Source organism: Anoplopoma fimbria, chromosome 18 (genome assembly GCF_027596085.1).
Source record: "Anoplopoma fimbria isolate UVic2021 breed Golden Eagle Sablefish chromosome 18, Afim_UVic_2022, whole genome shotgun sequence".
Classification (NCBI taxonomy): Eukaryota; Metazoa; Chordata; class Actinopteri; order Perciformes; family Anoplopomatidae; genus Anoplopoma; species Anoplopoma fimbria.
Window position 1 is genome coordinate 1304375 of NC_072466.1, and position 22335 is coordinate 1326709.

Below are 22335 nucleotides of genomic sequence, written 5' to 3' on the forward strand. Positions count from 1 at the left end.
TTCTGATTTGTTCTGTTTTATTGTTTAGGAATTTCGCTGTTTAATTTACGTGCCTGTCAGCCGGACCTGGCAACCCCTGGTGGGATTAGAACACATTCCAGCCTCTGTGTCTGTCTGGACTTTGAAACCCACAAAAACAAGAGAAAACATGAAGTAAACAAACTGTGCAGACCTGGACTGTTGCAGCAGTCCGACCAGCAGCTGAGGCCTGCAGGCCTGAAGACACCATGTGTGCATGTGAAGAGCAGCTCACATAGTGTCTCACTGTGAGTACTGACAACTGTTAGCTTAGCATTAGCATGCTAAAGCTAAGCTAACTATGGTGGGCAGAGTTCAACACCCCATGTACCCTGTTTATCTTCACTTCTACAGGATAGCATTAATCCAGGCAGCCTCACACCTCCATGCACAGTGTGATCTGGGTTTATATGAACTCCTTTAACACTTTTGACTCTGTTTAATGTGTGTTTGTGTCTCTTTGACTGTCCACAGGTCCTTCAGGAGGATGGCAGGTGTTCTAACGTGTGTGGAGAAGGTGAAGAGAGGCCTGAAGGTCGACGTCCTGATGGAGGCCGGACGCCAGTACCCGGTCTTCTGCTTCGTGCTGCTCTCCATGGGGCTGATGACTCTGCTGCTCAACAGGTAAGACAAGTCATGTGACGTCTGCAGGAGTCATGTGACGTCTGCAGGAGTCATGTGACGTCTGCAGGAGTCTTTGCAGGAGTCATGTGACGTCTGCAGGAGTCTTTGCAGGAGTGCAGGACGTCTGCAGGAGTCATGTGACGTCTGCAGGAGTCATGTGACGTCTGCAGGAGTCATGTGACGTCTGCAGGAGTCTTTGCAGGAGTCATGTGACGTCTGCAGAGAGTCATGTGACGTCTGCAGGAGTCATGTGATGTCTGCAGAGAGTCTTTGCAGGAGTCATGTGGTGTCTGCAGGAGTCATGTGACGTCTGGAGTCATGTGAGTCTTTGCAGGAGTCATGTGGTGTCTGCAGGAGTCATGTGATGTCTGCAGGAGTCATGTGACTCCTACCTGCTCTCTGTCTTTTCAATTCTTATTTTCTGTGTAAATGTAAGATTTGTCGTAGATTGATGGCTAGTGGACTCACGTTGTGCATGATGAGGCTGATAATAATAATAATAATTATTATTATTATCATCATAATATATAAGGTTATTTATTTAGTATCTGTAAATAAAGATATTTATTGAGAAAGCCTAATTCTAACTTGATGTCACCATGTTTTCAGTCAGAGAACTGGAATGTGTTCAGTCCACAGATTAACATGTGAAGCATCAGAAACCTTTAAAGGAGAGAACGATGTCACTGATGACATCATAGAACCCAAACGTAGTCTATAAACTACAGGTAGCCTACAAACGTAGTCTATAAACTACAGGTAGCCTACAAACGTAGTCTATAAACTACAGGTAGCCTACAAACGTAGTCTATAAACTACAGGTAGCCTAAAACGTAACAAACAACAGGATGTAGTTTAGTTTAGTATTATTCTTTTGTAGTTTATTTATTAATAGTATCATTATTATTATTATTATTATTTGTATTGTTATTATTTTATTATTATTATTATTAAATATTTATATTTTTTGGTATTTCTTTATTATTATTGGTATACATATTATTATTATTATTATTATCATTTATTATTTTATTTTTTAAATGTATTTCTTTATTATTATTATTATTATTATTTTAAAAAATTATTATTATTATTATTATTATCAGTTTAAATGACCTAGGCAATGTATATTGATCTTATATAGATATGGTGATATGAAACTGTATATCTTCTTATATCGTAATATATCTTATTATGGCATTACTGTCAAATCTATTTTATCTGATCACTTAATAACTTATATGATCAGTAAGTTAGAGCTGAAACTGTAAGTAGATGAACAGAAATATAATCTGCACCTGTTTTAAAAACATTTCAAGTCATGTTTTAAGCTAAATTCTGCACATTCTCAGGTTCCTGCTTCTCTTCGTCGTACACATTAGTAAATGAAAAAGCTTTATGTTTTGGACTTTTGTTCAGACACATCAAGACATTGATTGCCAGTCTTTCTCCATTTCTTCTTCCAGACTAAATGATTCATTAATAAGTACAATGATGTTAGCTGCTGCCCTAATGTGAACTTCAACACACACTAAGGTTTTTACCTCATTAACACAAAGTTCTCCCTCCAGGTATCTCCACATCCTGATGGTGTTCTGGTCGTTCGTGGCCGGTGTCACCACGTTCTATTGCTCCCTCGGACCGGAGTCCCTCCTCCCGAATATCTTCTTCGCCGTGAAGCCGAGGAGCAAAGTAAGTCTGTTTGATATTCATTCACGTGTGAACAAGCAGAGCAACGGATCAGAAAACGTGCGGATCGTATTGTATCACATATCGGATCAGCACAGATGAAAAAAGGGAGCATTTATAACTTTTAGATCCCTAAACCCTTGTTTTTTTGTTGCTGATACTAATAACCGATTATTGATGATCCATATTGGCAGCTATAGATCACTTTGATGTTTGATTATAGCAGCTGGTCTCCAAGGATCCAGGGCCCCAAAAATAATTTGAACTGCTCTGAAGTCAGTAAACAATAAAAAAATACTAAATGTATACTTTCACTTTGTTATAGTAATTTATAATGTTTTGCTTTCTTCATAAAAACACACAATGCACATGATTAGCGATGCTTAGAGACAGTGTTAGGAAGTTAAACAACTCATAATTCATCTATTTATGTTGTTTTTCACGACTTAAATATGAAACACAAACAAAGTAAAGCAAGAAAATAATATATTTGAGAATCTGAAAACATTATCTGACATATTTGCATTAAAAATAACTTAAAAGATAAATCGATTACTTTTAATAGTTGTTGATCATTTTCCTCTCGATTGATTGGTGGACTTGTCGTTGCAGCTGTAGTGATGGGACAGTTTCAGGGTTAACAGGCGTCTTGTTTCCCTCCTCAGCAGCGGGAGCAGGAGCTGTTTCCTCTCGGCCACAGCTGTGCCGTCTGCGGGAAGATCAAGTGCAACCGTCACCGGTACGTCACCGCCGTCTCAACGCCGTCTCAACACTATTATATAATGCATCAGATGCTTATAAATCTGCTCTGTTGTTGTTTATTATTATCAGGTGATCAGACACTGCTCGAGAGTTTCCTTTTTAGACACTTTATATTCCTACATTACATTTCAGAGGCCAATATTCTGTATTTTACTCCTTTATGTTATTTTTGTGGTGAATTGAAGTAGAATGTGATGATGGAGAGATGAAAGGAAACAAGCTTTATTCTCCTCTGTTTTAATTCACTATAATATTACTAATAAACTATATTAACTACAGTTACTTGGCTGATAAAATAACATAAAATCTGCTTATAAAATACATTTATTTCAGATTAAAATACCTGACAGTGTGTAAAGAAGTCAGAAAGACCTTTATTTCCACCAGCTACAAAAGCAAAATGCTGCTGACTAATTAATGCATCAATAATAATAATTAAATAATATAATACATCATAATAATCATAATATACTACTGTCAGGGGCCTTCTTTGCTGCATTATAAATAGTACTTTTGGTACTTTAATAAAGTATTCATTTTAACTGATAGATATCACCATGAAACTTCCCCAGATGATTACTGACATTAAGACAATTCTTTTTTCTATTACAAGTTTTCTGAAAATATATGTTTAAATATGCAAATGAGGTACAAAAAATACAAAATACAAAAAACCATTCCATAACGCAAAAACCTTTTCAAGTGTGTTGATCAGAGATGCGTTTAAGAAGCAAACACCAATAATAATCAAACATTTGAATGTTTTATTCTTTGCAGGCCGACGCTGCTCCTTGAAAACTATCAGCCGTGGTTGGACCTGAAGGTTCCTTCAAAGGTGGACGCTTCAGTAGCAGAGGTACCGCATGTCAACGTTCTTTATCCTGAATGAATTGTTAGTCATCTGACTTTTACCTTTTTAAATGTATTACCTGTCTATTTTCTGACATTTACTTACACAATAAACACTTTAATTTCTGTCATGTGTGTCTGTTAGATTATATTTAAACTCTTAATGAATGTAAATATCATCATTTCATTTTTTATGTCTGACCCCTCTTAACGTTTGTTAGGTGTTTGAGTTGGTTCTGGAGAACTTTGTGTACCCCTGGTACAGGTAAGAGGAAGAATCAGTGTTTCTCTGATTACCTTTTACAGACGAACATGCAGACGTTGTTCTAAACGTCCTCGTCTGGTTTCAGGGACATCACAGATGACGAGGCGTGTGTGGACGAGTTGAGGATGACCTTCCGCTTCTTCGCGTCGGTGCTCGTCCGCCGGGCTCAGAAGGTTTGTTGTGTATTTAAAGAAGGATTTGAATGATTCGGGCGTGGTTTTTAAAACACTACATCCTCGGAGTGACTCCGTTTTGAACGAGCTTTGTCCGCTTGTTTTCTTTTTTGAGTGCCCGTTTTCTTGAGCTTCCTCTGGACCTCAGACAGACATAAGAACATGTGCTTGTGTCTTTTATTCCATTGTCTTATAATAATGCTGCTCTACTTTTTTTGACAGGTCGATGTTCCTACTGTGTTTGCAGACAAAGTGATGAAAGCTGTGTTGAAGCATATTGAAATTATTGCAAAAGCTCGAGATAAAGGTACGCACCTTTTTAAAACAACATCATTACAATCTTCACTGCACCTCACTGACTGCATTTGAAAAAAAGTGCCACATTTGAAAGTATTTATATGTCACTTATCATTTTTATTAATTCATCTTTGTTCAAACAACTTCAAGCAACATTTCCAGAAGTAATTTCTCGAAAATATAATCTAGAGACGGTGAAAGTTTCACCTCCAGAAACAAGAACTAGAACTGTAACTTGAAAACAGTCCATAAAATAAAAGATGGAGATGTAAATAGTGCTTTATTTTAAGGATTAGCATGTGATAATGCAACAAATGTCATGTCAGTAACCTCCTTGTGTTTGTGCCATGGTCCATCTGGTTATTATTTACACTGGTAGATAAAGCCACATTTCTGGTATCCTAAATGTGTCATGGTGGATAATGCTGGTATGAATATTGTCAGATGACCTCCAGTGATATTCAGTGTTATTGTTTGCTTGTCTGCAGTGAAGAACATGGACGGTCTACAGCAGGCGGCTCTGGATGAATACGGCGTCGACCTCCACAACGCTCTGCGCAGCCGTAGAGACGAGCTGCTCTACCTGAGGAAGATGACTGAGATGCTGTTTCCATACGTGATGCCGCCCAAAGCTACAGACTGCAGGTAGGCAGACCAAAAACCAAAACCCAGACCACCGACCTCTACTGGATCACATCCAAAGACTGGATTCAGTCGGCTTCAAATTTAGTCAAACAATAGGGACATTTTTAGTTTTTCAATCATTTTTTGAAATTCTTTATTCTGGGACAGTAGCTTCAATTACAAAACAAACATCAACACAGGGGAAATTGTATTTCTTCTTCCATCCATAATGTTTTCAAAACTGGGTAACTTTTTAACGTATTCTTTGTGTTGGAAGTTGAGGTCCTATAATAAGTCTGTAATAAACTGTGTAGCCAAAATACAGACACTCGGGACCTTAAGGACAAAAATGTCCTACTGAAATCCCTCTGACATTTCCGCATTAAATCATAAAAATCATGTCAGAATTTAATTCTAGAGCCCTGACTTCTACATTGTGACTTCTTACAATTTCCCTCTGGATTGAGCCATTTTCTCTTGTTTGTTTTTGTTGTTTACATGCTGCTTTCCTGAATCAAAATCAATGCTGCTAATCAACGACCGACCGGAATGTGAAAGAAAATCCCTCAAACATTTAGTTTTCAGAAAACAATTCATGTTTTTTCTTAAATGTGACTATATAAACAAACTGGCATTTAAAGGATTACAATTCTGAACATGAGTAAAGATATATAATAGATATCTGATAGTTATGATCAGGACTAAAAAAGATAGGTAGAAAATAATAATATTACATTTAATGGAAGGTTTTAGAGCAACGATTTTAAACTGTTGATCATAAACTACATTTACTTACATTTGAAAAAGGAAGTTAACTGTTTGTAAATGTCTGAGTGTCTGTTAGAGACCTTCTGATCAACCTAATGATCAGTTATTAAAAGGTGTAGCTGTTGTCTCCGTTCAGGTCTCTGGCTCTGCTGCTGCGGGAGGTGATGGCTGGTTCTGTCATGTTACCGACCATGGACTTCATGGCCGACCCTGTGAGTAGAACGGGAGTGATGTTTGTGAAGAGAATGTTTCTGAATGAGCAGGTTAACCTCAAGGGTTTGTGATTCTTTTTTTTTTTTAAGAACTTTATTTCAATGAAGGCTTTGACAGACAAAGCAAAGCAAAAGCAAGACAAACTATGGTCCAATTCAAACACTGATAAAACAGGACAAAAGATGAAACAATTAAAAATAGAAGAAGTAAAGAGACAAACACATGACAGTCAGTCTGTAAAAATGGGTTTAAAAATATATATTTTCCGGTTCTGAAGAAGAGTCTTCACTTCATCTATCCATTACAGCATCTTATAATTGAGTTAATATAAAACCAGAACCTTGATTTATGATAAAATGTTCTTCATATTTCTTTGTTTTGTTTAATTTTCCATAAGATTAGAATGACGCAATAACACAGCATGAAAATAACATAACAGAACTGATAAATTATGGCAAACACTAATGTTTTTAAAGGTTTTAAAATATTAAAATTCAACTCAATCAGAATATTCTCTTTGTTTTTCAGGATACTGTGAACCTCATGGTGCTGATATTTGTTGATGACTCTCCAGTAAGTTAACAGAACATTTACATGTCCAGTTTGGAAAAAGAAACCTTACTTTCCTTTTCTTTTTCTAACAAAGATCAGCTGCTCGATCTTAACATCTTAATCTCTTCTGTGTCTCTTCAGCCTGAAGCATCGACCGAGTCTGCGTCTCACTTGGTGCCATTTTTACAGAAATATGCCGACGTCAGCAACAAGAAGCCGTCTGTGAGTAACTCTGAGAAAGATCCTAACAGTATATAGAAATTTCTTTAGTTTTTGAAAATGTTGTCCTCCTCACCACCACCTAACGTACAGGGCTTCTATGTGTCATCTTGTATTTACTCTCTATATTTTTATTGAGTATTACTAAACTACCTAAACGTCTCCCATCTTCAGGTGCTGAAGTTGGACCTGAAGGAGATCAGAGATCAGCAGGATCTCCTCTTTCGTTTCATGAACTTCCTGAAGCAGGAAGGAGCCGTTCACGTGCTGCAGTTCTGCCTCACTGTGGGTAAGAAACCTCAAACCTCAAACCTCTAACCTCTAACATCTAACATCTAACATCTAACATCTAACATCTAACCTCTAACCTCTAACCTCTAACCTCTAACATCTAACATCTAACATCTAACATCTAACCTCAAACCTCTAACATCTAACCTCTAACCTCTAACCTCTAACCTCTAACCTCTAACATCTAACCTCTAACATCTAACATCTAACCTCTAACATCTAACATCTAACCTCTAACCTCTAACCTCTAACCTCTAACCTCTAACATCTAACATCTAACATCTAACATCTAACATCTAACATCTAACATCTAACCTCTAACCTCTAACATCTAACCTCTAACCTCTAACCTCTAACATCTAACCTCTAACATCTAACCTCTAACCTCTAACATCTAACATCTAACCTCTAACCTCTAACCTCTAACATCTAACATCTAACCTCTAACATCTAACCTCTAACCTCTAACCTCTAACATCTAACCTCTAACATCTAACCTCTAACATCTAACATCTAACATCTAACATCTAACATCTAACCACGCAAACCTGCAGCCGTCTTAGTGTTAGAGAAGAGTCATATTTTAAAGCCTGAACTACGCATGCACATGGAGCATAAACGCATAAATATATATGTCCGTCTGTGTGTCGTTTTCCTCCAGAGGAGTTCAACGATAAGATCTTGAGTCCGGAGCTGAGTGACTCTGAGCTGCAGCGGCTCCACGGCGAGGTGCTGCACATCTACGAGACCTACTGCCTGGAGGAAAGCATCGACAAGATCAGCTTCGACCCGTTCATCGTGGAGGAGATCAGGAACAGTAAGAGGACAAACATGACAATAATAGGATATATATTTACATTTGGATATTCAGAATTAGGCCTTTTTCTGGTTTAAGGAGGATTCCCTTTGGATCATATCACAGATCTGATCAGCACAAAAGACAAAAGTGAACAAATCTAACTTTTAGAGATCCCTGATGGCAGAAACAGATCCCCTCTTGTTGATCTGGGATCTGAAAAAAGCTTATTTTCTTTTCTACTGATCTGATCCGACCTTCGACTCAAAACCGTGATATAATGTGTGAGTGTTATGATCTGTTACTGTTCAGTGTTTGAGTTGAAAAACAAGTGCAAATGCAGATTTTTGAAGTAAATGCTCATTTGTTGAATACTGACAATAGAACTTTAGATAAAAAACAAAATAGACATTTTAGTCTGCAGATAATCTTTTCATTGGACTCACAAGAAGAAAAACAAAACATTGAACCTACTTTTCGTAGAGTTTCTCTTTAAAACATTTAGATCGATTCCTGTACAAACTTGTGTAAAACTCTATTGTTTCCCTCCAGTGTAATCTTTTTGAAGATGAATCAGTGTAACGACGCGCCGTCTCCCTCTCAGTTGCTAAAGGTCCGTACGACGGCGTGGTGAAGCTGCAGAAGATGCATTGCCTGTTTGAGGCGTACGAACACGTCCTGTCTCTGCTGGAGAGAGTCTTCACCCCGATGTTCTGTCACAGCGACGAAGTAAGACCTCAATACGATATAAAACTAATAAAAAACACCTGCTTATGTAAATATAGAGTACAAATGATGGTAATCAAAGTATAGAGTCACTTTTACTTCATTTTACAGGAAAGTTCTGTACAACACAATTGTAATCTTACAGTTTAAGTTACTTTTTACCTTTTCAGATTAAGATTTTTACTAACAAAGCATACGATCGTATTATAAGATATGATGCATTATTATTAAAGTTTATAAAAGTTGATATATTATTGCTCCAGAAACAATATAAAGCATAATAATCTTCCCGCATAATGAATTCCTCTGCTTTTGACACTAAAAGAACACTGTTTTTTTACTTAAAGCTACTATGAGGAACTTTCATTTAGTGTTGATTCTGGCGCCCCCTGTGGACAGAAGTGGTAGTGTTTCAGATCACCAGAGTCCCTTTAGAAAACCTCTCATTTTACTGCAGCAGCTTCTGACAGTCTAAATTTTACGTTAGGATCTGAAAAATCCTTCCACCAAGGCTCTTAATTGTAAATATATAATGTTTAGATAAAAAAATTCACAAATAGTTTGTGAAATGGTTACATTTTTACTTTGTGTCATAGATTAGTTGTGATTTGTAACTTTGTGTCTCCTCTCTGTTGTTCAGTACTTCAGACATCTTCTGAGGGGAGTAGAGTCTCCAACAAGGAACTCAAAAATCAACAGGTTTGTGATGTGGACTCTTGTATATTTTAGACTTATAGTTTACTTTTGATTTATCATTCAGGTTGCAAAAATAGCAAACAAAGAAGGAAAAATTAGACTGTGTGCTGATGGAATTAAAGCAGTAAGGTTTGCTCACATGCCCTCTGGGTGTTTTGTCCAAACTGTCACTCTTAGCTGCTTGTGCATCTGATTGCAGAAATAGCTTCAGTTTGGAGGAAGGCAGGTGAGTAGGTCTTCGGCATGTCGCCTGGCCTCACACAGTCCGCTGCCTGAACGATGCAAACAAACAAAGTGCACGATGTTGATGCATGATGATGCAGCGTATCTCTCACCGTGGGCTCGTGCAACAAAGCTAAACATCTGGAGCCTGTTTGTTACGCTGATGCTTCCACTTATTTAACCTGATGTTTGAGACGATAGAGCTGTGAGAGAGGACGACACTGAACATGATGGAGAAGATCTTTGTCTTTATGGGTCTCTGATGACGTTGGTAGAATTTAAAGCAATGAATGAGTTTGTCTCCGGCTGAAGTCGACATCAGAGATGTAGAATCATGTTGAATTAGTTTCTCACTCTTCTATCAACAGTCTGAGTCGAGCTCAGTGTCGATATCTCATTTCAAATATGGCGATGTATCGTTTGATTGTGATTCTCGAGAAACAGTGCTAATAAAATACCTTAAATATAGTAGTTTTTGATACCTCATATAGAAGAAAATAAAAATGGTGTCATTCAAAATCCTTCCACTATTCTAAAAAATAAGTGAAACTTCTCAAATGCACCAGAGTTTAATTTATACAAGTACTTTCTCCTGATACAAAATACAATTTTCCATATTTATATTTAAATTGGTAAATATCAAATCAGAGAGTTGGTATAGTTGCTGCTAAAGACACATTTTGATCCAAACCCAAAACATATTTAAGCACTAATAAAACGGGTAAAACAGAAAAAGTAGGATATAACTGTTCTGCTGTGATATGTTTCTTGTTTTAAGTGTTAAAATCACAATATAGAAACAATAATCACATTTATTTACCACCTTTCATTCATGCACACTGGCTCAAAGTGTCATTTTTATACACAAACTGACACCATGAGAATAAAATAAAAGATGATGTTATCACAAACAAATACATTGAAGACACTAGTTTATTATCCGTACTCTGTATTTATTAAATATAATGAAACATTTTTGTTCCAAATATTTTCAAAGGGAGTTTTAGAGGTGAACATCTCAGGTAGTTAAATAGTCTTTGAATGGTTGGCACGGAGATTAATCATTGTTAGAAGGTCAATCTTTTCCATTTACAGACTCAAACATCCTGGTTAAACATTAGACATGATGTTTTCAGTGACTACATGCTTGTAAAAAGACTTGTTGCTGTTCTGCATGTTCGCTGCATGACCGATGTGTCGAAGCACAAAGTGGAATGCTCCAAACAAGTCATTGATAAACACTTATTTTTTGTTTTACAACATTTGATCTTAAAGAGAGAGTTGGAAAAAGTAAAAGCTGAGAGGAGGAAGACGGACAGATGAGATGTGATTTATGGCGTTGTTTTGTAATAATGCAGGTTTGTTTTTTCCCATTTATTAACTATTCTTCACTCTGTTCATCGTAGAAACTTGTCTAAACGAGGGGAGTCGTTCGGGATCAGCAGGATTGGCAGCAGAATCAAAGGAGTGTTCAAGAGCACGACCATGGAGGGCGCCATTCTGCCGCCCAGCGCCATGGGAGACTTCGACGACGATCTGGTGAGTTTTGACTTAAGAATAGTGTAAGCATAAACATAAATACAATAGAATAAAGACATAAATAAATATATTTTTCCCATAGAGAAACATTAAATTCATTCGTCTCCTTTTAAGTTTGAACCACTTGTTTGTAGAGTTACACTTGTGTTGTTGTGCTCATATTTCTAAACATGTTAGGAAATAGAATATCATCTTCTGCATTTCTTTAAAGACAGAACATCTTCTAATGATTAAGGATTTTGTGTTGAGTGTTAGAAACATTGGTAGTTTATTAGAGATGCCCCAATTTTCTTGTCCGATTCAGATTGAATTTTCTTTCTCGGTTCTATAATTGACAGCATACACTTTTTTTTCTATTACTTTTCTTTTATGGAAAATTTTAATTTAAATGAATGTTCATAATAAAACATTGACTATTATATAACCTACATGTTTCTCCAAAACTACACCAAGTTACAGGACCTACTTGTTATTAAGATTGTTCCTCCACGGCTAATTTCGGACTTGCAGGTGTTCAAATCCCAAGTTCCATTTATCTGTCACCACCTTATCATCCAGGCCTGTAAACATTCTGCTTATATACAGTTTATCTAAATTATAAACAAAAATACACTGAACAGGTTTACTACATGTTGTATTAAACTCGTCATTAATGTCTTTGTGATTATGATTATGATGTGCCTGTGAATTGTTTATTGAAATAGAAGATAACATGTTTATGTTTACCCCTCAGCAAGAAATTAAACCAGAAGTTTAGATAAGATAAGATAAGATAAGATAAGATAATCCTTTATTAGTCCCACAGCAGGGAAATAGTATTATAAATAAGTAATAACACAGTAAAGAATATTAAATAAGTAAAATAACTTAAATATTATATGAACAGACAGAATCATTTTTGGTTGGTTTGCACAGATTGATTAACTTCGTTATAATTCTCTCTCCCTGCAGGTGGAGGAGGCCACCATGGTGGTGGAGGACGACTCCCCCGCCGAGCCGGCCACCACGCCGGGCTCCCTGAGGAACCTGTCGGCCTGGAGCATCGTCATCCCGTACATCGACATCTACGACGACGTGGTGAAGCGGGAGAAGATCCCCGTGTTCTGCATCGACGTGGAGCGCAAAGACCGGAGGGAAGGTGAGGAACACGAGTCATCGGAGTCTCGGTTTATATAAGTTTACATGTTTGTAGTGTTGTACATTTAAGCCTGATGTTTATTTTGCAGCTCATCTACACAGAATAAAACAAACACCTGGATCTGATTTTGTTTCCTTTAGAATCAAATACAATTTAAAACAGAGATAAATATAATCTGGAGCTCTTTCATCAACCAGACATGATGTCATTTATTCTTCTTCTCTTCTCACAGTTGGTCATGAAACTGAGAAGTGGTCGGTCTACAGAAGATACCTGGAGTTCTACGTTCTCGAATCCAAACTCACGGAGTTCCACGGTAACGTTTAAGAACTTTATTTAAACCTATTTGTGTGAAGTATCTAACAGTATAACTCACATGAAAGATAACACTTTTATGAAAAATTAAAGTCAGTATTTTTAAAACATAACGCTAATATTGTGTTTAATAAATGTCTTCCACATGAAATATCTTTGATATTAAACTTGTTGTGAGTTCATAGATCCAAAATACTCGACTCTGCTCCTTGTAGTTTCTGAGATACATTTTCTTATCATACAATATTTAGTCTTTAGATACATGATGGTACTTTTGTTCTTTATAAAAAATATACTGAATTATATAGAAAAAACACACTGTGTCTAAAGAATAAATATATGAAGGTAAGAAAAACTCTTTTGTTTGACCAATATTTAAAAAAAAATATTTCACCAAAGGAAACTCAAAATTTAATTTGCACCACTTCCCATATTATAATGACAGTAAGAGCTTATGTAAAATACTTATCTGCTGTTTTTTATATATATATATATATATATATTTTATTATATATATATATTTATTTATATATATATTATTTATTTATTTTTATTTATATTTTTATTTATATATTTATATATATATATTTATATTGATATTGACATTTATTTATTTTATTTTCATCCTTTTTCCAGGAACATTTTCAGACGCTCAGCTTCCATCCAAAAGACTTATTGGACCAAAGAATTATGAATTTCTCGTATCGAAAAGAGAAGAATTTGAGGAATATTTACAGGTATGAAACCTTCATTATGTTTTTAATGATGTCTTGTTCTTTGTTGCTGAGAGGAATGAGATCTTAATTCATAAAGAAACCAAATAGTGCTCTTGAACTGAACATAAGGTGAATTAAATGTTTCTATATTTGGTCATTAGAGGGCAGCAAAACAAAACAGATCTAGTGTTAAAGGAGAAGATGAGGGATGAAGATTTAACAATTAAATGACTAAACAAATGTTTATTATTTTTTTTTTTTTCTAATCATTAGATATTTATATATTAGATATATTTTTTACTGACATTTTTAATCTTTGGTAATTTAAGTTTGTGGTCTGGAGAAGATCAGTTTGATATCTCATCTTTAATATTATTTAATTTATATTATTTATTTGACAGTGGACAAAACATGTAGTCAGTGTTACTTTTAAATAAAGACATTTAAGAAATTAAAAACATAATAGAAACCATCAATAAAACAGAACGAGACAAACAAGCACTACAGACAGTTATGAAACAAGATGTTAGAACAACAACTGAAATAAATATTAGTGTTAGTATTAAAAGCTTTAGAATGTGTTTATGTTTTATTTTTTTTTCAACTGTTGACTATTTTATCATTTGACTAGTTTAATAAATTCTAAAAGTTTTTATTTTTTTATTTAGTATTTAATCAGAAAGATACGGCCATAACTTTTTTATTTATTAGCTTCTGATCCAATATTTAAAAAACTTTTTGTATAATTACTTTTAATGTTTCATTTCTGATTGAGTTGCCTGGACCCAGACGGTTAGATAATAAGAAAGATGAGATAAAAGGAAGCTGTAACCTAGCCTAATATATACTTACCCTGTGTGTGTGTGTGTGTGTGTGTGTGTGTGTGTGTGTGTGTGTGTGTGTGTGTGTGTGTGTGTGTGTGTGTGTGTGTGTGTGTGTGTGTGTGTGTGTGTGTGTGTGTGTGTGTGTGTGTGTGTGTGTGTGTGCAGAGACTCCTGCAGCATCCAGAGCTCAGTAACAGTCAGCTGCTGGCAGACTTCCTGTCTCCTCACAGCATGGAGTCTCAGTTCCTGGACCGGATGCTGCCTGATGTCAACCTCGGTACCTTCACATTATATATATATATTTATTTATTTATTTATTTATTTATTTATTTATTTACCCTTCAGGCCTCCCAGCAAACTCAGCTGGTTGGGATTAAAATATGCCGTGTATCAGTCCGTTGATAAATCTTAAATAAAACAGGCCTCCTGCTGCTTCTGCTTTTTAAAAATATATTTTCTTTCTAGTAATCTGAACAATCGTCTTCTCCTCCTTTACTTACTTCCTGTGTTTGTTTTACAGGAAAGATATTCAAGTCCGTACCGGGGAAACTGATGAAAGAGGTGAGTCCCTCCTGAGCTGAAAATAAGCTTTAATGATGATTTATAATGTCGTTTTTTAATTATTATTATTATTTACAAGTGCACCTTCCTACCTGCAGTATTTAGTTCAGTTTCCAGTTCTATGCTGAACTCAGCCAACAATTGTAATTAACTGCAAACTATATATATTCAATATTTATGGACTACTTTATCACCTTTATACAATCCCAATAAAGAATGCAGTTTAATATTATTTATTGAAACAAAGGTTAAAGGTTTTAATATCCTGTAAACATTTAGATTTTTAAGATCTTCTGTTTTTTTCACAGCCTTTTAAAAAAACGATTGGCCGTCTTTGTAAAATCCTCTGACATATTAAAAGTAAAAATTAATTTATTATTTTACTTCTTAATTAAAGTTATTCTCTCTTTCATTTTTGAAAGCAACGGGCGCTGATTTATTTTGTTGTGCTAAACGACCAAACGCCTCGACAACTTATGGAGCCTTCATGCCTGCATTCTCTCTGCTGACCACCAGGGGGCGACTCCTCTGGTTGTATAGAAGTCTATGAGAAAATGACTCTACTTCTCTCTTATAAATAAATAGTTATAATACGTATAACTTTTATTTTATACAGGTATTTTTAGTCAAACTTCAAAGCTCCAGGGCTCCAAGACTTTTATCTGTTCAACCAGAAAACCTCTCTCGCTGCATAAAAGGAGTTTATGGTGTTTTGAGTTTATTACACAACAACTGATCCTCCCTTTTTATTTAAGATGTTATTGTGAGACACAAAAAACTAGTTCTTGAACGTTTAAGGTCACTGAGGATGATTTATGGGGTGTGCAGAGAGGAGGATGGACGCTTTAACATAGATAAGGTTTGTAGCTGACCTTTGACCTCTCTGTGTGGGAAAGTAAGATCTGTCGTTCTGTCAGTGCTCTAACGGTAAGAAAGATCTGCTGCTGTTTTTCATTTGAGCTGACCATATGAAACACTGTGACGTTGTTTTCCAGAAAGGACAGAACCTGGACCCGTTCCTCCAGTCCTTCTTCACCTCCTGCGAGTCGCCCAAACCCAAACCCAGCCGCCCGGAGCTGACCATCCTCAGCCCGACGGCCGACAACAACAAGAAGGTGCAAACGCAAACTATTTAACCTCATCAAAACTCTTTAAATGGAGCTTTCCTGTTGGTAATCAGGGGATGTAAAAACTCCATTTTATACGATTGGAGAGGATTTCCTCTTCCTTCAGGGAGGAAGACGTATGTCGGCTTGTATGATAAATCTTTATGTTTTTCTACATGGAGACACTTTGGATAAGTGAGAGGTTGTTTCCTGTGTGTCGCTCAGGAAACTGATATTTTTAGCACCATAAAGAGAGTTTATAGTCGTGGTGTAACTGAGCGCTGTTGATCCATGAACCGTACTGGTCCCCTCACAGTCTAACGTTAACCATCACAGAGTTAAATAAAGTTTTACTGACGATCGTTCTCCTCCAATATTCAGTAAAATATGAGATCAGGACTTCATTTATGCTTTTCTAGTCTCTGATCTCTGATAATGTTACACTGTAAACAACCAATCTGTGTTTAAACCAACAGGAGAGCTAGTAACGTTAGCAGCACCGCTAACGGATAACGAACAGAGGCTCTGTTCAGTTAGATTATGATGCGTTCAGGCTCTGTTCAGTTAGATTATGATGCGTTCAGGCTCTGTTCAGTGAAAATGAGTATTGTTGAAGTTAAATTATAACGTGTTTTTATAGAGAAAGAAAACACTATAAATTACTATAACAAAGTAAAAGTATAACATTTATGTGACTAACAAACATGTTCTGTATCCTTGTCGACCGGCTGCTATAATCAAACAACAAAGGGATCTGTTGTATATTAATCTTCGTCACACTTTCCTTTCCCCCGCAGCTCTTAAACAACCTGTTCAAGAACAACGCCAGCCTGTCGGAGAGTTCAGAGAGGAGACACAACGACAACATCTTCCTGGAAATGATCTCTGTAGACGGCATGTATGACTACATGATGTACGTCGGTAAGTGATGCGTCAGGAACTTCTGAACAGGACACAATTCATTTTTTTCTCATTTCCATAAGTTAATTCTCTTTATCTGAACAATGGCAGTTACTAACCTTTGTGTGAGTCGTTTCTGTGAAACAAGACCAACAAACAACAATAACAACAGTTGGAAAAACAATTCTTTATTCATACAGGACGGGAACCACGATAAACATGTGAAATATAAAGTAATGTTATGATGTGTTCACATGTAATCTGTAAAATGTAGTTTTTCAAAATAAGAAGATAACACCTTGTTAAAAGGAAAGTCTGGAGCCCTTTTCTTAACTATAGTTTCAAAATCGACAGGAAAGCGGAATCGGACAAGAAAAATAAATATGATATATATATCCTCTAGGCTTAATGTTTGTTAAAAGAATGACAATTTTGTTTCTTTTCCGTACTCGAAATTACTGGCAGCTTGTCGGATTTTTCTCTTCAGTCTGTCAGCGTTTTGACTCTTTATTCTGTGTTCTGACTCTTTTCTTTAATCTGTGTTCTGACTCTTCTTCTGTGTTCTGATTTTATTCTGTGTTCTGACTCTTTATTCTGTGTTTTGACTCTTTATTCTGTGTTCTGACTCTTTAGTCTGTGTTCTGACTCTTTATTCTGTGTTCTGACTCTTTATTCTGTGTTCTGACTCTTTATTGTGTTCTGACTCTTTATTCTGTGTTTTGACTCCTTATTCTGTGTTCTGACTCTTTATTCTGTGTTCTGACTCTTTATTCTGTGTTCTGACTGACAGGTCGGACGGTGTTCCACATGGCCGACTGGCTGCATCACTGTCTGGCTGCAGGGAGGATCCTTCTCAAGAACACGTTTGAAGCCTACATGGACCAGTTCATGCAGTCCAAGCTGGAGCAGATCCTCCAGGAGAACCAGCTGGTCTCCCTCATCACACAGCTCCGAGGTAGTTGTTCATATGAACCATAGATTTTTTGTCGATCCACGTTTGGTCTCCTCTTAAAAACAAAACCAGTTTCCTGGTTTAAGTTTAACTTTGTGCTTCACGTTTGTGGTTTTGTTCCTGCAGACGCCGTGTTCTGTGAGAGCAGCGAGGAGCGAACCTCCGAGGACAAACAGATCAGAGCCAAGCAGACGTTTGATGAGATGATGAACTATTTACCAGGTCAGGTCTCACCTCACACCGACCTCCTTCATCAGACACCACAGTGACTTTTATTTATCCTCAAACATCACAAGGAATGTATTATCACTGTATTTAGCAAGCAACACTACAGCTGTATGAACCGCAAATCAACTATTTAGCTGATTTATCTGCAATAAACAGATAAAAATGATGCCGAAATATCAACATAATGATGAAAAGTCTGAATTCATGTTTTGTTAGCTCTCTCCACAAGACGACAAACAATCAACTTTAAAAATGTTTGTTTTCTGAATGGAGTTTGGTTTAATAACGGCTAGGCTACGCTAACATTGTAGCTAATCATGGATTTCTACACATAGCTTTGTCTCTGTACTGATGTGAGGTGTCCTGGAGCTCTGGTTCAACATCAGGACGTCAGTGATGACAGGAGGAGATTCTCACTCGCTTTAAAGACACAGATATTTCTCACTCAAATTGAAATATTTTAACTTGGTGTATTCTCTCATGAAATTAGCCTCATTTCACGCCTACTCGTGTGCATTTGTGTCTTTGCATTGTCTTCGTTTGTAATCTCTTCTTGCGTCTCTCAACAGAAGACGTTCTTTTCTGCTTTCATTTCCCTGAAACTCCTCCTCGGCTGGTTCCAACTAGCTTCTTTTGTTTTATTTAGAAAACTGATGGCTCAGTTTCACCACATGTCCACATGTCAAAAATACACTTCTGGTTTCTGTTATCATATAAATGTTCATTCTAAGTAAGTTGAATTGTAAAGGAAACAGATGTCAAAGCATGAAGTGTAACCAACATCAGTGAGAAGACTATTTTTAGTTTGAATGGTGATCTGCACTGAAATATATCATCTAGTTTAATGTGCTTTAGGAGTCTCTGAGATGTTTCTGTACATCTGTACAGAAACATACTACATCAGTTTGATATTTTCATCATTCTTTATGATTCTACTGGACTTATGAGTTGATTAAATGTGAAGTGTTTTTTTCTTCCAGACTTTGTGGTGAAGTGCATCGGCCAGGAGGCGAAATACGAAGGCATCCGACTCCTGTTTGACTGTTTCCAGCAGCCCGTCCTCAACAAGCAGGTGACTTAAGAAAAACAACAAGTTTAAAACATCTACTTAAGTTTAGTTTCCTTATTACAAAGTTGTGCATTTGCGAGGCCGCTCTTTGGAACATTTTGAAACCTGTCAACCTGAAACAATACAAAACACAATCATGTTGCTTATAGCCCTGAAGAAACGCCGTCTCTTTTATGTGTAAACATGTTAAAAGTCCTGTTAGCAGGTTCTTTGGTCACGTTTTGCCGTTCATAGGTGTATTTACACATTAGTGATGCATAACAGAAGAGATAACGTCACAAACCTACAAACTCACCATTTATATTGAAAACAGATGTTCTGAACATCTTCACCCTGGGCCAAGATTATAAAAGCCATTTGGTTGAAGTCAAAAGGCCAAAATGCATAAATAAAAAGCTGTTTACAAAAAAACAATATCTTTCTTTGAGAAATATATAACATAACATATAACATGTTTCTCCTCATTTATCAGAAGAAGCCAAAGTTCTTTAATGTTTAATATATGAACACAAGAAGCAGCTACACAAGAACTTTGCCTGCTACAACCAGAATAAATCTAATTCAAATGGAACTAGACAACCAGAGAGATTTCTGTTTTCCTCAATTTTCCTCAATTTAGCAGCTTATTCAGGGAAAAAGCAAGAACTATATTCAGATATTAGTTTCAAAGCTGCTCAGTTATCCGTCTCTCTCTTCTTTATGCAAATGAGTGCACAATGAAGTCACCAATATGCAAATGAGAGCATTAAGTATTTTGCCAACATTTGCAGACTTTTGGAGCTTCTTTCATTGGAACAGAGCTGCCAACACTAACAGGAGACACTTTATTTTGTTTTCCACAGTTACTTCTGTTTCCTCTACTGGAGTTAATAACTTCCATTAATACTCTTTGGTTACTGGTGATAGCTAACGACAGCTAGCAGGGAAAACCAAACGCTAACCTCTTCCTGTTTTGGTCGACCGTCTTCCTTTGTGCCGTGAATTATAGATTATACCGCTGGCTGTCAGAACAGGCTTACAGGGAACCAATCAAAACACAGAAAGGTTTAATTATTCTGTCGACATTAAAATGTTTATTCTACATTTACTTCATAATGAGAAGTTAAAGAAACACACTTTCTCAACAAGATTATGGATTATGGACATTCATTTCTACATTTTGCTAAATTTCAGGCTCTGTTTGTCCTAAAACATGTCAGTATTACAAATCATTTGTTTTAGAATAACCAAAACTAAAAGGTCAAATAAGATGTCTTTAATGTTCTTACCAGTTAGTCACCAGTGTTTGATCACAGCTTCCTGTCGTCCTCTCTGACTGTGTCTTCGTTGTGTCTTCGTTGTGTCTTCGTTGTGTCTTCGTTGTGTCTTCGTTGTCTCCTCAGATGACGTACGTCCTGCTGGACATCGCCGTGCAGGAGCTGTTCCCCGAACTCAGCAAGGTAAACAAGTGAAGAGATCACACAGGAAGAGACTCTGTTCATGTGTCCCGTGGATTCATAAATAACGGAGCAGCAGAATACGACAAGAACTGACATGAGATTCATCAATTAATCCCTTTAAGGGAAGTTATTTAAATCCCCTGAAAGGCTTTTATTGTGAAAGAGGATTAGTAACTAAAACATGAATCGGTAATCGGTACAAATCCGTCTGGTTTCTCTCTTCTGTCTCTCCTGCCATTAGATGATTTATGTTATGTTTAGTTTCTCTGTGTATTAATCGTAAACTAACAGAAGTACAAGCTGGATTCATGTAAATCCCTAAAACTCCTGTTGTAAATAACAGATTTCATTAATTGTAGTTAAGTTTCAGTCAAGATGCGGTTAAAAAACAGCTTTCTTTTTTTGACATACTATACTATGACTTTTTACTTTTTTCTACATTAACATTACTTCTTTTTTTTTACATACTATACTATGAATTTTTCTATGAGATTTCGCAAAATTCTCTACTATGATTTCTATGATTTCTAGGATTTTAACAGCTTTAGTTTGAGGTCTGCACTGATGTCACCTCGTTATTATTAAACCAGCACAACATGTGAACATAGATTTCTGAATATTTCAGAGGATTGTGTTACTGTAGCTTTTTATTTATATATTAAAATCACTCTCCAGATTTAAAGAGTGACCTCAGCGTTAAATCACTTCATTCATTTTTTGGTTAAACTTCCCTCTGAATTTCTCCGTTTCCTCCTCTGCAGGGAGTGAAGGAAGTTGTCTCCATGTGAATCCACGTCGGATTAAAGAAGTGCAATACTCGACTGTCTCCCAAAGAACCTCCGGGTCATCTTCACATTCCAATGTATATAACAGCACTAATAAAAAGAGATATATTTATTGATGTCACTTCAGTTTACCCTCTGTCGTCTTTTCTTTCACTACCCACAATATTTGCCAAAAACTGAAAGTCATGTCTGAAAACACATCCTAATATTTCTATATTTTCTATATTTATTCTTTATTAATTATGTGGATCAAGGTTCAAAGATGTCATTACTTGGCTTCTAAGTTTTTTCTTCCTTCAGATGAGCTATTTAAAAAAGTAGACACTTGTAGATTATTTGTCTTTTAGACTTCATCTTAATAATAAAAAATATATTCTCTGAAGACAACTTCAATTTGATGCCAGGGCTGATTTTTTTTTTACATACTATACTATGACTATTTTCAACATACTTTTTTAGGATTTTTTTCGACATACTATGACATGACTTTTTTTTTGACTTTTTTTGACATACAGAACGTCAAAAAAGTCACATTATAGTATGCCATGAAAATGTAAGAAAAAAGAAATGTAATCTAAAGTATATGTAAAAAAAGAATAAAAGAAAAGTCATAAAAAAGTCCTAGTATATGTAGTATAGTATATCCTACAATTTCTAAATACAGTTATAGTACAGTATGTCATAAAAAGAAGTTTGACAAAGAGAGTGTAATATAAATATTTCATAAAAACCTTATTAAAGTGATTCATTAATATTAGTCACAATGATGCATTCACTTATACAAGTACCTGAAATAAATTTGAACAATACTGTATTTGTACTGTTGAGGCCTTTAAAGTGAAAGTTTGAATCAATGTCAACATCTATTCAAGTGGAAAATAAAACTTCAAACTCAGTAGAAAAATATTTTGTTCTTTTCACTGAAAAATTAAATACAAAACTCTAAAAAACATCCTAATTAAAGCCAGACGTGTCCTCT

At 36.0% G+C, this 22335-nt stretch overlaps 1 protein-coding gene across 2 annotated transcripts; it reads left to right on the forward strand.

Annotated features, from left to right (window-relative positions):
* The first annotated feature begins 65 nt into the window (after positions 1-65).
* On the forward strand, positions 66-21497 carry LOC129106889 (sorting nexin-14-like). Of its 2 annotated transcripts, XM_054618159.1 has the most exons (30): positions 66-266; positions 493-642; positions 2214-2334; positions 2997-3070; positions 3871-3949; positions 4164-4207; positions 4293-4380; positions 4603-4687; positions 5166-5322; positions 6206-6281; positions 6811-6855; positions 6976-7056; positions 7228-7342; positions 8006-8161; positions 8745-8869; positions 9507-9565; positions 9762-9788; positions 11191-11323; positions 12275-12461; positions 12694-12777; positions 13413-13513; positions 14482-14593; positions 14837-14877; positions 15873-15992; positions 16781-16904; positions 17674-17838; positions 17962-18057; positions 19044-19135; positions 20515-20571; positions 21333-21497. In XM_054618159.1, the coding sequence occupies exons 2-30, from the start codon at positions 506-508 to the stop codon at positions 21357-21359; spliced, it is 2808 nt and encodes a 935-aa protein (XP_054474134.1). In that variant the 5' UTR covers positions 66-266; positions 493-505; the 3' UTR covers positions 21360-21497. The 2 variants fall into 2 exon arrangements, with proteins under 2 accessions (XP_054474134.1, XP_054474135.1); XM_054618160.1 differs by lacking the exon at positions 9762-9788.
* Positions 21498-22335: the final 838 nt, after the last annotated feature.

Bases quoted from the DNA above. Each gene is read 5' to 3' on its own strand.
- LOC129106889 (XM_054618159.1), top strand. From the start codon at position 506: ATGGCAGGTGTTCTAACGTGTGTGGAGAAGGTGAAGAGAGGCCTGAAG. The intron at 8,162-8,744 runs GTAAGAGGACAA...TCTCCCTCTCAG, and splicing joins CGTGGAGGAGATCAGGAACA to TTGCTAAAGGTCCGTACGAC. The intron at 14,878-15,872 runs GTGAGTCCCTCC...GTTGTTTTCCAG, and splicing joins CGGGGAAACTGATGAAAGAG to AAAGGACAGAACCTGGACCC.